At 49.1% G+C, this 17330-nt stretch overlaps 1 protein-coding gene across 1 annotated transcript; it reads right to left on the reverse strand.

Annotated features, from left to right (window-relative positions):
• Nucleotides 1–7254: 7254 nt before the first annotated feature.
• LOC123398024 (endoglucanase 22-like) lies at nt 7255–15465 on the reverse strand. Its single transcript, XM_045092537.1, has 4 exons — nt 14644–15465; nt 14245–14445; nt 13897–14151; nt 7255–8228 (listed from the first exon to the last, which is right to left on the reverse strand). The coding sequence occupies exons 1-4, from the start codon at nt 15115–15117 to the stop codon at nt 7536–7538; spliced, it is 1623 nt and encodes a 540-aa protein (XP_044948472.1). The 5' UTR covers nt 15118–15465; the 3' UTR covers nt 7255–7535.
• Between the last annotated feature and the right edge of the window lie 1865 nt (nt 15466–17330).

The following is a 17330-nucleotide window of genomic DNA, read 5'->3' on the forward strand; positions in this document are numbered from 1 at the left end:
GATCGGACTAGCCTTCAGGCTTGTTCTGATCCTATGGAGATTGATTGGGAGCTCCAAGGTTGCCGGTGTCCTGTTCGGTTGTGTTCTCACCGGTACCCAGTATGGGCCCCCTTCGCTTGTTCATTGTGGATTGTTTGAGTTTCTTTCAACCCTTTAATGGCTTGTCCTCGGACTTATCATCGTTTTGGGGCACGGCGGTATGATTGACATTGTCGTTAGGTGTGTCCACCGTCACTACTAGGGAAAAGCCTAGCAGTAGCGCTGGTATTAGGTGTATCAATAGTGCGGGCTCCCGCGCTACTAATACGGTGCTACAGCTAACCTGTAGGAGTAGCGCGTGTTGGCCCACGCTACTGCTAGCTGTGATAGCAGTAGCATTGGTTGTAGACACGCTACTGCTAAATAGCAGTAGCGCCTACTCTACTCCCGTGCTACTACTATTAATTTCATAAACAAAAAAAATTCTCCGGCACTGAAATGGATCTGAAGGGGAGCAGCCGAATCCATCCATCTCCGGCGCTGGACGTCAACGACGGCGACCACCAGCATCTTGCAGCGACGGCGACACGCTGCAAGCTCCTGTCCATGGCGAAACGAGAGAGTAGAGACTATGAGAGGGAGAAGGAAAAGAGAAGGCGGGGGAAGAGGGCAACGGGAAGCTCGCCTATGGTGGTGCTCCGACGAAGGTGGTAGTTGCTACCTCTTGAGCTTGCGTTGGTTTTCCCTTGAAGAGGAAAGGGTGATGCAGCGAAGTATATAAGTATTTCCCTCGGTTTGTTGAGAACCAAGGTATCAATCTAGTAGGAGGAACAAGCAAGGCTCTCATAGAGGGGTTGTCAATCCGTTCATACACAAATAATCAAACACTTGCACACAACGCTACAAAGGGGTTGTCAATCCGTTCAGAGTTATTTGCAAGGATTAGATCTGATAGAGATAGGTATAAAATAGTGATAGATCTGAAAGTAAAACAAAAGTAAATAAATTGCAGAAAAGTATTTTTGGTATTTTTTGGCTTATAGATATGAAAATGTAATATGGAAAATAGACCGGCGGGGCATAGGTTTCACTAGAGGCTTCTCTCATAAAGGAAAATAATATGGTGGGTGAACAAATTACTGTCGAGCAATTGATAGAAAAACGAATAGTTATGAAGATATCCAAGGCAATGATTATGCATATAGGCACCACGTCCGTGTCAAGTAGACCGGAATGATTCTACATCTACTACTATTACTCCACACATCGATCGACTCCTGCCTGCATCTAGAGTATTAAGTTCATGAAGAGCATAGTAATGCATTAAGTAAGATGACATGATGTAGAGGGATAAACTCAAACAATATGATGAAAACTCCATCTTTTTATCCTTGATGGCAACAATAAAATACGTGCCTCGCTACCCCTACTATGTCATTGGGTGAGGACACCGCAAGATTGAACCAAAAACTAACCACTTCTCACATTGCAAGAATTACCAATCTAGTTGGCTAAACCAAACAAATAATTCAAAGAGACTTGCGAAGATATGAAATCATGCATATAAGAATTCAAAAGAGACTCAAATAATATTCATGGATAATCTGAACATAAACTCACAATTCATCGGATCTCGACAAACACACCACAAAAGAGTATTACATCGAATAGATCTCCATGAACATCATGAAGAACATGGTATTGAAAAACAAAGAGAGAGAGGAAGCCATCTAGACACTAGCTATGGACCCGTAGGTCTATGGTAAACTATGCACACATCATCGGAGAGGCAATGGAGTTGATGTAGATGCCCTTCGTGATTAACTCCCTCTCCGACAGATTACCGGAAAAGACTCCCAGATTGGATCTCTCGGGAACAGAGGCTCCCGGCGGCGTAAAAGTATTTTCGTTCCTCTTTTTGGTGATACGGGAATATTTGGGAATTATAGGCCAAGAATTAGGGTTAGGAGACCTACAGGGTGCCCACGAGGCAGGGGGTGCAGCCACCCCCCAGGGCACGCCCTGCAGGCTTGTGGCCTCCCGACAACTGCCTTGCCCCCTACTCCAAGTCTGTTGTGTGTCTTCTGCTCCAAGAAAAATCTTTTCGGAGATTTTATTCCGTTTGGACTCCATTTAGTATTCCTTATCTGCAATACTCAAAAACGTGGAAAAAACAGAAACTTGCACTAGGCTCTAGGTTAATACGATTAATCCCAAAAATAATATAGAATATCATTTAAATGCATATAGAATATCCAAAACAGATAATTTAATAGCATGGAGCAATCAATAATTATAGATACATTGGAGACGTATCAGCGGTCGGCCAGGCCCGGCATGAGGAGAGGCGGCGCGGAGCTCGGGGACGGCCACGGCTCTCTCCTACAGTTCATTCAAATAGAGAGAGAAGGGGGATTAGAGAGATAATGGGAATTACGGGAGAGAGATGAGGAGAAGAGGGCTCCGGCCTTGAGGTCCTTGGGGTGGTGGGGTTGTGCCGACGAGCACTCGACAGGGCAGTCCGTTAGAAGAGGAGGAAGGCGACTCAGGCGCGGCCTGCAGGGCGCTCATGAGCTCGGCGGTCGGGTGACTCCGGCGACCCGCGGGCGCAGCGCAAGGGCGGGTAAGAGGCTCGATGCAGCAGAGCAGAGGGGAGGAGAGATTTTGGGGAGAGTGACATGTGAGAGGAGGGATTTGGGGGAGGAGCTCGGGGGGCACAGTGAAGGCCACTTAGTTTTCGGAGCTGACCTCCATAGCTTCTGCGAGGGATGCGAGTTTGTCGATAGATGTGTGCAGTTGTTCGGGCGTAGAGGCCGGATCCGGGCTCGAGGCCAACTCTTCGAAGAGGGAACCGAGGTCATGGCCGGACAAGAGACCCGAAGTTAAGGTTTCAGGATTTTGGTGCTCATCGGGACAAACTGTGATCTTAACACGGCGAAGATTGACCCGGGAGTCGGTGGAGAACTCGAGGTTCCTGAACCTTATCTCTTGGTCGGGGACGAGACATCCGATCTGGCCGAGGTGGCCGGTCAGGTCGGCGCACAATGTGAAGCTGCCGAACATAAGAACCTGCACGGGGACGAAGATGTACCCGTTGTTGTTCGATTTCTTATGATTAAGCGGGCCATCAATCCTTTCGGAGATCCAACAACGGGACTCTCAATGTAAGCACCAATGTCGGTGTCAAAACCGGTGAATCTCGGGTAGGGGGTCTCGAACTATGGATCTTGGATCAATGGGTTGCAGGAGACAAAGGAGATAGTATTTACCCAGGTTCGAGCTCTCTTGTGGAGGTAAAACCCTATGCCCTGCTTGATTATATTGATGGAGTATGAGGATTACAGAGTTGATCTACCTCGAGATTGTATGATCTAAACCCTAGATGAAAAACATGACTATGCGAATGAAACCCTGTGGTTTATATAGACACCATGGGTCCCTAGGGTTACATACAACCGACCTCCATCCAGGGGTAGATGCGCCGATCTAGCCTACTAAACTTGGACGACACGCTAGTCTTTGGAGTTTTCCTTCTTGGATACAAAGTTGTCACGCAGTCCGGTCTTCAATAATACGACCCATACGGTCGGCCTCTAAAAGATGGGGCGGCCACCCGAGGATCCCTTAATCAAGGACTCCCTCAACTATGGTCTATTTATAGGCCATTGTGTGTGACTCAACTATGATGGGCCCAATGTGTGTGCTTGGCCGCTTGAGATGGTCTAGTGCTGGTGGTGTTAACAACAACTCCTTAATGTTGCCAAGCCCTCCTTGATACTCATCCCGCTGAGCTGCTTGGTGGCTAAATGCACAAGGACTTATCCCTTGGCTAGCTGGGCTTTTTTACTTATCCCTCTGGTGCTTTATTTGGTTTTTGAATAGTGACTCATATCTCTTGTCACTTGACAAGAGATAAGCTACAATGGATGCTGCCTTATAGCTTCATCTACTAATGTTGAGGCATATGCTAATCTGGAGCTAGCGCATAGGTGATCTAGGATTTTGGCACTTGTTTGGCTTCCGTTTTGTGACTTGGCTTGTCTCGTTTGTTGCCTATTGTTCCCATTTATGTGGTTTGATCCATTTGGTCACCCTAATTAAGATCATCTCATGATCTATGAGATCATGACTAGAATTGTCATGTCTCAAGAGTTGGCTCCTAAAACAATACAGTTCCCTAGTGGAAGTGGTACATTTCTAACATAACCCAATTCCTCTATCTTTGTTGTTTATTTTGCAGATTGGACGATCAGAAGAAATGACGATCAAGATCAAGATCTTAGATAGGATAGTTTAGGGAACACATAAGTTAGTGTAGGTCTTTTCTTTCTCTCTCCAATTATTTTGTAATACAAAGATGCAATCCTATTGTTTATCTTTTGTTTTCCAATTTGTAGTAAAATTTGTGTATTATCTCAATTATCATTAAAGTTTAATTTCTTTATTATTTGCAATTTAATATTACATTGCAATTAAAATTGAGCAAACGTAGCTAGGCTTTATTAATCATCTAGAATGTTCATAGGTATTACAAGCGTATCATGTGGAGTACCTAACCACATGTCTCCCTACAAGGAGAGAGACACCATCCCTAACAAGCTTATGGGCTTCAAATTTTCTCTAGGTTCAAAACCAAAATTACAAGACATAAAAGCATTTGGGGTCTCTTTAAATTCTTTGATAATCCCTCCGTCTTCTCCACTAGATTTCTATCGAATGTGCAACACTTGTTGCTGGCAATCAGAAGCTATGAAAAGGTATTGTAATCCAAGGTCTTGTGCAAGCGCTTGCACTTCTCTACACGCGACTACTTCTAGCACCGCATGTTTGAATAGACCCTTGATCACGAGGATCAACGAGCCTAGATAGCTACCATATTGATCCCTGCATATAGCAGTTGTAGTTCCCGTTCCATGGACCTTTGAGACTCCCGTATCCACATTAATTTTCATAGTCCCCTCCGGTGGTGCCCGCGAGCTCCTTGCCGAGACACTCCCTTGTGCCAATATCGCATGTGGTTCCTTCTTCGACTATATCTGGTCTAGCTCTGCTATAAACCGAGTGACAAAAAGATGAGTTGACAAGGGACTTTGGTTAATTTCCTCGTGTATAAACTTTCATTTAGCATACAAAATAGCCCATAGTGTCATTGTCATCCGTATCACTTCCTCATGGTTCAGACCTTCAAACATCGAAAATAGCCAACTTCTTGTTGTGGGTTTGGTAGTGGCTATTATATGCTCCAGAAGTTCATGGTCCACAAGCGATCACACACACCGAGCCATATTGCATTCTAGAAAATTGTGCCTCCAGGATTTTTGCATCCCACAAACCGAACATAGATCGCTCATGGTCATATTCCTATGTTCTCTGACATCCTCAGTCGGGATAGAATGTGGTGCTAACATCCATAAAAACACTTTTATCTTGGCCGGAACTAGAACATCCCATGACCTCTCCCATGATTTTTCATTGGTAGGGTTGTTTGAGGGTCCCTCACGTTCATCCAGACAGTCTTCTCTACTCATTTTAGTAGCCACAATCATCCTATATGATGACCGTACCAAGAAGATGCCATTCTTCTCAAAACCCCAAGACCAAAAGTCATACATGTTTCGGGTGCATTCTGGAATCTTTTGAATGACAGCAATATCACATGGCAGAAAAACTTGTTCAAATAATTGGTCATTTTATCGTGCAGTAGCTGTTTCAATGAGATCCTAACAACAATAGGCCTCATATTCTCCTTCCGTGGTATCCAATTTGAATTCTATATTCTAGTAGTTTCACCATTACCTATGTGTTTGATAAGTCCTTGCTTTAACGTGTCCCTTCCCTCAATGACTGCCCTCCTGATTTGTGACAGATGGTTGCCTAACTGGACTGAAATAAGTTTTGTTTCTCGGAAGTAAACCGATTTCAAAAATCAAGCACTCAACGAGTGTGGATTCTCCAAAGTTCTTCAAGCTTGCCTTGCCAATAAAGCTAGATTGAATATCTCAAAATTATTTGAATTGGACTTTTATTATATAAGTCCTTTAGTTTAATTTGAATTATAATTTTGATCTTAGACCAGGGGTGAATCCAGCATACAAGCAATGGTGGCAGCTGCCCCACTCAATTTTATGTGTCTTTGCAATATGCCAAGCTAAATAGTGATTTGTCCCCATTTAGCAAATACATTTTTTCTCATTTAACACATCTTTGCCCCCTCTAAAATTCGATCCTGGGTGTCTCAGACGCGGACGCATTTGAGGGGTCACATTTGCCTAGCAGGGTCGGGCCCATAGGTGTGCCAACTTTGCAGCCCGCACAGGGCACATAAATTTTGGGGGCCCAAATATTTTACATAGACCTAGTGTATTTCTAGAAAAAAAAAGGCTACCCCTATTCCTTGGGCCATGAATGGCTATGGGCCTCGCATGGCTTTGCGCCACAGTCGAGGCGGAGGGGCGAGCGGCCATCCGCTCCTCCATCGATCGGGGTCTGGATCGTTTTTTCGACAATACACCACATCGTCGTCGCTACATCCTAACTCGTACAGATGGATCGATCATCGAGAATTTTCATTCTCCATTGGAAATGGGATCATCGATCCGATCGATCATTTATCGCGACACCGGACTCCACAGCGCTGTTACGCTTGCGACATGCGACATGGGAGACGGCGCATGAGCCCACAGCAACAGCTATCCTGCCGGCTGCCTCTAGCCAGTCCTCTTTCTTGATTAACTTTGTCTCCAACTTCCAATTAGTAATTTTTTAATTAAGTTTTGACATGGATTATTAGAGATGGTTCTTGTATCATGTGTTAAAGACAACAGTATAACAGTTTGACCCAAGAGATACGGTTCGTCTAATTGTCAAACATCGACGCATAATGTCCAATTAAAATCAGCGGCTCCATCACTTCAATTTATTTTATTGATCTTTTGCATCTTATGTTTCAACAATTCAGATTTGAGTTATCATGAGAAAACATCAGTCTCCATTATAATTGCTCGTAGTTCATCTTTTTAGTGAGATAGGTCCCAACTTTTTGGTTGAATAGGTATGATTTTCATATATTTAATTTTTACGTAAAATAAAACATTATATTACATACATTATATTTTTTAAGATATATGTATTATAATTGCTTGTAATTTTTTTTCATGAGATAGAGCCTCATATTTTAGTTTTGTACAGGGCCGTGGATTTTGTCGGCCCGGCCCGGTTGCCTAGCCGTAGATGCTCTTACATCAGCCGGGAAGCATTCCCCAAGCAAATATACCATGCAGGCAACAGTCTATATTAACTTAACTACTGGTTCACTAAAGTTTACAGCTCTTTAAATTTGCTTTCTGAGGCACCTGGTTATAACTTGAGAATACAAGTATCTAATCTTCACCTTCCTGATCGGTCTCCACCTTATTGTTCATTCACTGCTATGCTTTGTTCCTTTCTTTCACTAAATAAATGTCTCTCATATTAACACTTCAAAAAGAAATCTTATATGGAAGTAAGGCCGTAAACGAGAAAGAAAAAAGAATTTCCCACCCAAGCTAATACCACCTTTATCTACACTTGGCCGAGAGCCCCGGCGCCGTCCCTGGGCGGCACCGCTCCTCCGCCGCTGCCGTGGACAGGTTGTGCAGCCTGGCGAAGACGGCGACCATGGGCGCCGTGTTGTAGGTGCACGCCTCGGTCTGCACATAATTCCCGCGGTCGTCCCTGAACTCGTCGCGGCAGTTGGGCCCGCCGACGATGGCGCCGGTGAGCACGTTGGGGTTGGGCCGCTTGCGGGCGAACCAGTCGTCGAACCCCTGCATGCAGCCGATGAAACGGTTGTTGGCCTTGTGCGACACGATGGAGGCGGCGCGGTGGTGCACGTGCGCGGGGTAGCGGGGGCCGTAGCCCACCATGTAGCTCAGCCGCAGCGGGTTGCGGCCCAGGATGTACTCGGCCTGCGAGCGCGCGAGCGCCAGGAGCTCCGACGGCGGGACCGCCGGCGCGTCGGGGCAGCGGAGGCGGGCGCCGGCGCCGGCGCCGGCAAGGTACCGCGAGTAGACGGTGAGCAGGAAGGCGGCGCTGGAGGCGTACTGGAGGTTGTTCCACTGCCGGACGTACAGCATGCCGCCGGGGCTACGGTCCACGTTGCTGCCGTTGTTCAGCCGTAGGCACGCGCACAGGTAGTGCTCCGCCTTGGCCTTGTACTGCTCCAGCACCACCCTGTGCCGCTTGCCCTGCGGGTCGCCGTCCAGCAGCAGCTGGGAAAAAAATGTTCCCAAGTTAACGTCGCATGCCATAATCCACGAGTTACCAACCCAAGAAAAATCACCTGGCAATGCATTACTGTAAAAATAGAAGGGCATTGTTGCTGAAATAATCAAATTAACGAAATGCTGATTCCCGAAGAAACTGGGAACCAGCTCTCGACGGATGGATGCAAGCTGTAACTATCGAATCTGTCTTTAATTCGGCGCAGTGTTGCTGTCGGTGGCTGCGAGCGAGCGAGGCTAGGCGAGCACATGGTGTACTCGCCCGGCCGGGGTCGCTTTCCCTCTGACTCCAGGTAAGTATTTTCCACTCTCACTGACCAACTAATGGACTCCAGAGGAGCGATGCCAGCTTGCCGCCATATCCAAACGGAAGCATAGGCCACGTCGTGCTCCGATCCGATGTTAACCCTTTTGGATGAACCAAACGAGGGAGTGAGTGAGCTTGGAAGAAAAAAAACAAAGGACGTTGCATTTTCATTCCATTTGCGGTTTGTCTGATATCCATTTTTCAGGAATTTTGTACCCAAAGAGTATTCCATTACCCCTTTTATGTAAATATCGGAAGGCCCAACATCAAAATAGGGCCCAAAGAATATCCTCCAGCCTGGAAGCTCACAGCATACTGTTTGACACTTTGTACTCCGGTGTAGCAGAATTGTTTGTCGCAAGTTTGTGTTGCACTTCTACCGAAAATGTTAATGCTGGACAAGCAATGAGCCAAGTGTCTGGTGCTCTTGCCGGCACATTAACTTGGCTTTCCTCAAGGCGAGCCAGGCTAGAGTGACTAATCAATCTGCCAGCTTCTTGCAGCAAACTCCCATTTGCTTTTGGGAAGAAGAAAAAAAAATCCATGTGCTTGCGAACAACAGCAATAGCTAGGCATGCACAGAGCGCATTTACCTCCAGAAATAATGCATCCATGCATGCTGTGTACTCCTCCGTTTCTAAATATAAGACATTTTAAAGATTGCAATATAAACTATATACGGATGTACTTAGACATATTTTAAAGTGTAGATTCATTCATTTTGCTTCGTATTTAGTCTCTTAATGAAATTTTTAAAAGGTATTATATTTTGAAACGGAGGGAGTAGTACGTAGAAGTCTAAGGCTCAAGAAGAGTAAATATATATGAACGTCACCTCCGGTCTACCACAGCAAAAGCTGACAGCGTCATAGCTGTATGACATTGCCATGAAGTGAACACATCATGGTGAAAGTCTGAGAGAGAGACAGTCCAAACAAAAGGCATCGTCCTTTGGCGAAACAGTCTTATGGATGGGAGTTGACACGGTGTACCATAATGAAAAAAAAAAACACTATATACCAGCTCAACTACCACTACGATTGCTATATTAATTTGCTTGGGCCATCGTATAATTGTACTGCCGTGCCAGGAGCTCCTATGGTTAGCTATAGCTAGCTAGCTAATTGCTTGGAAACGAAGCATCCATACTTACTTACGTAGGTTCCACATTTCTCCACGCCATGTGGGTACGAAGGTTTCAGCTAGGAGTGTGAGTGTATGCAGCAGTGAGTACGAGGGCATTTATATATATCCGGCGTTCGACCGGAAAGAAGAAAACGAGCACCCTGTTAATACATTTTTAGCATTTTGGCAGTCATGTCTCATGTCCTAGATATCATGTCCACATCTTACAGCTAGTTGGTAGACGCCTTCAAAGCAGCGACCCTATTGGTTGTTAATTGCTTAGAAAATAAAAGGGAAATCAATCCACGTTACTCATCTACATTACTGATTTGGCTCACTTAAATTTTGGTTCTCAAGTAAGTGACATCGCCATAGAATTTTGTGGTTGTTCTTTTCTTCTATTTTCTCTTTTTCTCTTTTAATTTTTTATTCTTCACCTTTTTATGGTATTTCTAGCCCTCATCTAGACGAGTATTAGTTAATTCTCATTCATCGGCATATGATTTTTTTTGTCTATCTTTCTTCCTCTTATTTTTCATTCTTCACCTTTTTATTATATCTTTCTATTCCCTCCGTTTCTAAATATAAGTCTTTTTAGAGATTTCATTAGGTAACTATATACGGATGTATATAAATATAATTTAAAGTATAGATTAACTCATTTTGCTTCGTATGTAATCACTTAGTAAAATCTCTTAAAAGACTTATATTTAGGAACGAAGGGAGTACAAAATATGTAAAGATAGTTGCACACATTAGGTGGAGCATGCAACTACATTTGGGCGTGATTGGTGGACATGGAGTCGCACATGGTAATGAATGAGATCCATGGGCACTAGCTCCCATGACTTATTTTTATAGGAGAATCCCACCCGGGTGAGCACCGCAAATTCGACCCCGACGGGGTTCGAACCGTGGCCGCAGGATGAGCCACTACCCACCCTTGCTTAAGGCCATGGAGGTGTGGACCACGACCTTGCCGACGGAGGGATCCTGCTTCGTTTTTAGGTCAACCAGGGTTTGTATCCTGCAACGCCAACTCTTTGTATATGAAATAAGGTCCTCCCTGCTTAGCCTCCATCCCGGTGATGCATCTAGCGTAATGGGAGGGAGTGTGAAAAGGTGTGTGTGCGACGGGTCTTGTTGGTCTTCGATGGATCTCCGTGGATCCAATCTTCGTTTATTCCTGATCGTGTGTTAATAGGTTGGATCCTTCCGATCTACATTTCTCTTCACCAACGATGGTTGCAGCTCGTGTGCTGGTCCTGTTGGGCCTTAGCCCAACAACTTGTCAAGTGTCTACTACAACAAAGTCTATCTGATGAAGGGACGATGACGGTGACCCGCCTTTTGATCGCTCTAGGGATTATTACCGTCGCTAGGTGGTCTATGGATTTGGCTGTAATTTCTATTAGTTATGGTGTTTCTAATGTCGCCACGACTGTTAATGAATAGATTGATTTATTTTTTCATAGAAGGCAATATCATTTTCTCAAATTACCCTCATAAGTGACCATGCATCAACATAAACTCACATCGGTTTCATCCGCCTTGTCTTTGCGAAGTCGGGTCTACTTAGGAGGGGCCTTTGCGAAGATGATGACACAAGATGTATTTCCAGTGCTTGCACGGCACAAACTCAACGCTTTTCTCCTAGAAGGCTCGTTGATGGAGTTGGAGCTGACTAACCGCTGATCGGTTGGTCGACTGTTTTGCATATGCCGGCATGAGTTTTGACACCTATTTGCGGCGAGGGCTACGTTTGTGATCATTGATGGTCGAGTTGTAGTCCCTAGCTCGCAAAGGCTGTGGCATCGGATGCCAACCTTGGCGATGTTTTTCTACTCGAGAGTGTCTGCATATTTGTCTGGGTAGCTAGGTTGGCCGAGGCGCCCTCACACTGTGGGTGCCGTGTCACTGTTTTCCTTTTGTTTTCCGCAAATTAAACGGACAGTTTTATTTCCTTAGTGAATCGAGATCTTTCTGGGCTGACTTTAAATATATATTTTTCGTTATTTTCCAAACAAAAAACGTACGATGCAAAAAACTTACCACAAAAAGGAGATTTATGTGGTGCAAGCTCGTCCGGTAGAACAAGGCAAGAAAGCTAGTGCGCCGTGAAGACCAACCAGGCTAATGTAGGAACTGGCCATGAGACAACGCCGCTTCCGGACCGACGCCATTACCTACCTACTCCCTCACGACAGTGAACTGGAGATCAAGCCAGGTCACCCATCCCACTCATCACTCTGTAGACCAGGACATCCATGTGGAATTCTAGGAGCCTGGTGGGGGCTCCACGAGACCCCCATCGTTCACTCGGCACGACTAGTGAGAGCGAGACAGAAGAGAGTGAGGCTATTTCTTGCTCTGCATGCAACCGATGCGACGGCACCGTCGACAAGTCCTCCGGGAGTCCAGATTTCACTTTCGTTGGCTTGCACGGAAGAGAGCGAGCGAGCGGCGGGCGATCTCTTGTCTGGCTCTCCGTAACGCGTGGCGTGGGGGTCTACGTGCGTGCTGCCGCCGTTCTGCCAGGTTCCCTGCGGAATACATGCAGCGCCATCGGTCGCCCGTGTCTTTTCCCGCGCGTCGGTTTTGGCCTTGACCAAGTTGGTTGGTTAGCTGGGGGCTTGCGTGGGGGTTGCCGGCCCCACCGTCGGTCTCGCGAGCGATGACAAGGCCCCAAATTTCCTGCGTTTTTTGGCCGGTTTCGTTCTGCGACCGGGGGCGGGAGAGGAAAAAATGCCTCTGGTCTGGTGCACACGCCCCTCGCGCGCACCATCAGCAAGTTATAAGAGGTGTACGCATAATCTATCCAGCAGAGCATATAGATATCTAGCCAGTGGATACAGTGGCCGTATGCCCGGCCGTCGATCGCTTTTGCAGCAGCACCGGTCCATGGCTGGCGTCCGATTTTTCGCTGTGGGCTGTGGCGGAGACAGACTGACATGGGCTTGTCGACGCGCTCGCTCGTAATAATTCGTAATATTGAGATGAGATTGATGGTGACGCGAGCCGGGATGAGGATTGACGAGATTCCGATAAAGCACCACTTCCTACTAATCCGAGACAATGGAGACAGCTAGTAGCTTTCTTTCCCCTTTCCCTCCGTAAAAAAAAAAAACAGAGTGCCGAGAAAGGATCAAGTCGTGCCTTGCTAGTTAAGCCTTAGGCAGAGAGCTCGCGCCAATTCAAAATCCTACCGGGTCAGGGAGCAGTTGTGCGATCTGAGGCTTTTCCTCTGTTTAGCGTCAGCACGGCTCAAGTTTTTCCGGAAAGGAAACTGAACAATCCTAAAGCGGCGGGTGCGGAGCCCGACGTGGACAGGAAAAGCAAAGCCCTCTGCTCAATTAGCAAAACCCTGCGGCTTTCAGGCGGGAAATTCCGCCCCCCCTGCCCTGCCGATCGATCCAGATGCTCGGCCATGTGAGTGAGGGGCAGGGCGCCCTCGCTGATCTCCAGCCATCATCATTGCGGGAACCTGATCTACTGACTGGCTAGGGGTCACTCGATCCAAAACTAACAAGTGGACTTAGTCGATGATGAACAGCGACCTGTGTTGGGGCTACAATACATACCTGTGGATCTCAGTCCACTCATCACAGTCTGATTCGTGGATGGATCGCAGGTTGCCAAGTAGGTAGTGGAGTGTATGAACAGGTTTGATTTTTGCATCTGAGCGCGCCTAATGCCTGCTCGAGCTAGGCATGGTACGGAGGTGTGGATCCTACATGGCTTCTTTCGGGGAGCAAGAAAGTGTATAAGCCATGTGAGACATTTATTCCCCTTTCTTAAGCAACAACCGTATAGTGTTTGTCGTCGTGGGAGTGGGGAAAAAAAGTGTACTGTTGCGAATACTCCTACTTGGCAGCGCGGGACTGTTCGTGTCTAGGCGTACTGGTTTCAGCGAGGAGGGGAACATGCACGGTCATAGGGCTAGCCCGGCCATGGTAGCACGGCTCAACCACCAGCACCAACTTAATTTACTGATCAGCCATGGAGGGGTCATCCAGTGCCGGAGGAATTGAAGATGTTGATGTGCAAATTTCGTACTACGTACTTATTTCTGAAAGCAAATTCTTCTACGTAGCTTACTAAACTAGTAATCTAATAATATAAAAAACGTTTATAAATTACTACTTATTAAACTAGTGATTTAAACGTTTTTATGTTAATCTGCGGAAGGAGGGAGTTCGTGACAATAGTGGAACAAGTATGTACCTTGGAGGCGAGGACCTGGAGGCCGGCATACTTGACGTCCCAGCTGAACTCGGTCATGGCCCATCCGACGCCGCCGAAGCAGTCGGCCTTGTCGACGGCGTAGCGGAGGAACTCCTCCTTCCCCGTTGCCCGGTGCAGCCAGAAGGCCGCCCACAGCAGCTCGTCCCGGTACCCGCTCACCGACGCGTAGAAGCTCCGCACCTCCGCGATGCTGCTGTCGTAGTTGCCCCTGTACCTGTCCCCGAACTCGAACAGCTGCACCGGTCGCAGTCAGAACATAGCATACAGCTAGCTACCTTGTCCCGTGCTGGTGATGAGTTATTATAAGCACGTAGAGGACGTACTTACCTGTTTCGCGTGGTGGAGGAGGATGTCGGAGTAATGCGGGTTGGAGGCGCGGAAGACGATGGAGGCGGCGGCGAGCGCCGCGGCGGTCTCGGCGACGAGGTCGGAGCCGGGGTTCTCCTTGTCCACCCGGTACGCCTTCCGCGACGTCGTCATGTCCTCCGGCCGCTGCCAGCAGTAGTGGTCCGTGTCGCCGTCCCCCACCTGCGGGGCCCGTCTCGTCAGACATCCGCCCGCCATCATTCGCATCGCAGCAGTAAATTAATGGCAGTCGCCTCGGGCATCCGCTTTTCCCGTGTCGCCTCGAAGCGGTCGCGCGGGCGATCGGACGCCGGCCGTCGTGGCGGTAAAACAAAAACAGAAAGAAAGGAAAATGGGCGACGTTCGTGCGTGCGTTGGTACCTCGGCCCAGTAGACGAAGGGCTCGGTGTGCGCCTTGATGAAGTAGTCGGTGCCCCACTTGATGGCCTCCAGCGTGTGTTGCCACTCGCCGGCGGCGGCGATGTCGTCGCCGAACTCGATGGCGCCCCAGGAGAGCATGGTGACGGTGAAGGCCATGGGCAGGCCGAACTTGACGTGGTCGCCGGCGTCGTAGTACCCGCCCACCAGGTCCACGCCCTGCTGCAGCCCGTCGGTGATCCCCGAATGCCCCCGCCACCTCACGCGCTGGTTGTACGGCAGCCGCCCGGAGCGCTGCGCCTCGAAGTAGAGCAGGCTCTTGGACAGCGCCTCCCGGTAGTCCGGCTCCGCCTCCGCGTCGGTGGTCACCGCGGCGCCATCGCAGCCGAGGGACAGTGCCAGGACGGCCGCCTGCAGGAGCACCACCGCGGCGACCACGGGGCTACCAGCTGCCCGCCGGATGCGGCCCCGGCTCATGGCGCGCAAGCGCGCGCGCGCCGACGCACGGCAGCGCGTCGGTCACACGCTTCCCAAAGCAAAGCCCGCGATCAAGGCCCTTGTGCTCAGCCGGAGTGTTTGCTTCCTGCCCCGGTTTCCAGTGGCGACCCTTTCTCTTTCCCTTTATCTATATCTTTGAAAGCGTCTGACTCCCTGATCCGGGCTGGGGTGTATGCAACTGACGCTATTATGCGCGTGTAAGCACGCAAGCAAGCGAGCCAGTGAGTGTCAAAGTCTTTCCAGGTGCGCGAGAAATGACGGGCGGGGCCCGCGCACGTACGTACCACCGCCGCCGTCTATACGGCGTTGGCGTACCCCACGCGACACGTACGCGCGCGGCCTGTGCGCTGGTTTACGTGTCCGCGGCGCGCTCCCGCGCGCGGCCAAATGGGTGACGACTGACGAGACGCTTCGCCGGTGCCCGCGCGCTGCCTAGCGTAGAGCGCTCGGCCACGGCCTCGGCCTCGGCGGGGCGCGGCACGGAGCGCGACCCGGTGGGTGTGGGGAATGGAGATGGGAGGGAGGGTCAGTGGTTGGACGGACCTGATCACCGCTCCGGCGGCTTGATTGTGGGTGAGCGACATTAATACTGACTGGCGAAGTGGGGGAGGGGATTATTGACCGGCCGTGCAGGGGCAGGCAGACAGGCATCGAGTGAAACAGGGCGTGCTCCGAGCCCACGCTACGCTCTTGTTACCGGCAGGCCACGCGTACCCAACGCCCACCGGGCTTCATTCAATGGCGCAGCCGAGGCCATGATAAACAAACGTCGGTAGTACGTTGGTAGGGCATGACAGACGGTGCGGCCTGGCATGGGCGGGGCGGCGCGGCGCGTGCGTGCCGGATGGCCGCGGCCACGGACAGATCGGATGAGCTGGGCTCTCGGCGTGCGTGGTGACCACGGTATACGCGTACGAAGCTCCGGTAAAAAAAAAAAAAGAGTGCGCATTGGCTGGCAATGCATGGCGCGACCGACGGAGCGAGGGTGCTCCGCTCGAGCGCCGACGAGCAGATGCGGACGAGAAATGGCGTATGGAACAGAAGCCACTATTAATCAGGACGTGCACGTGTCGGTATCCACCAGCCATGGCGGGAATCGAACTGGCAAGCAAGCAAGCAAACCGAAGGTGACATCGCGCGGCGTGGACGCGCCTCGATGCCGACGGCGCTCTCGCGAACTGCGGGATGTCACTACGTGCCCGCCGATCCGCCGGTCGCCGGCGACCATGCACGTCCTGGTCTCGACCCACTCACGCCCCCCACCGGATCTGGGCGCAATAATCACGGCGATCCATCGCACACGCATGATGGTTTCTACGGCCCGCCTAATTGACTCGGTTCGCCGGCCGCCCGCCGGCGCCGCTCGTTACGTGTCGTCGGCGCGGAACCTTTGCGCGGTCTGGACAGCATTTGGCAAGCACGTTCTTGCGACCGCCTACGTGCTGAGCCCCGCGCTTCCCATTTTTCCCGGGCGCTTTCAAAGCACTGTGGCCAGTCGCGGAGTTTTGCCGGGTTTAGCGTGACACGTCGGGGGAGGGTGATCATTGCCGATCGGTGCGACGGAGACAGAGCCCATTAACCATCGCGTAGTACTACGCGAGATGGTGATAACCACATGTCCATGATTAGCTAGTTTCAGCGACCAACTGCGCGAGATTTCTGTTTCAGAGGTGTGGTCACTTTTGTCCTCTCATAGTGTGGATAATTAGAACATTTGAAAGCATTTTAGAGCACTGATTTTTTTCCCCACACCTTCCATGTGATCTCATGATCGTTTTTTCATTTTCTTCTTACTTTACTCTTCATCCAAACTCGAGCTCAAAACGGTACTTTTGCTTCCTATTATATTCTTAGGGAACGTTTCGCAGCTAACAATTTCAGTATAACTGTTGTCCTCAAAAAAATTTATACAATATTTTTAATAAAAAATCATATCAAATATAAATTTAAATTAATAATAGCATAATGTGACAACTTCTAAACAGTAATATCATACATACAAGATAACTGTACTCATCGTCGCCTAAACCAAGGACATCATCATAATAATAGGAGAGGGCGGCGTCATTACTTTAGGCTTGCACACGGACCCGACGAAGCGGTTGCTACTCTAGATGACTCGCCCGCATGAGTACGATTCAACAGTGAGCTCGATGTCAAGAAGACCGGGGCATAGGAGAGGGTGGCGACAA

The sequence above is a fragment of the Hordeum vulgare genome, chromosome 5H (genome assembly GCF_904849725.1).
Source record: "Hordeum vulgare subsp. vulgare chromosome 5H, MorexV3_pseudomolecules_assembly, whole genome shotgun sequence".
NCBI lineage: Eukaryota > Viridiplantae > Streptophyta > Magnoliopsida > Poales > Poaceae > Hordeum > Hordeum vulgare.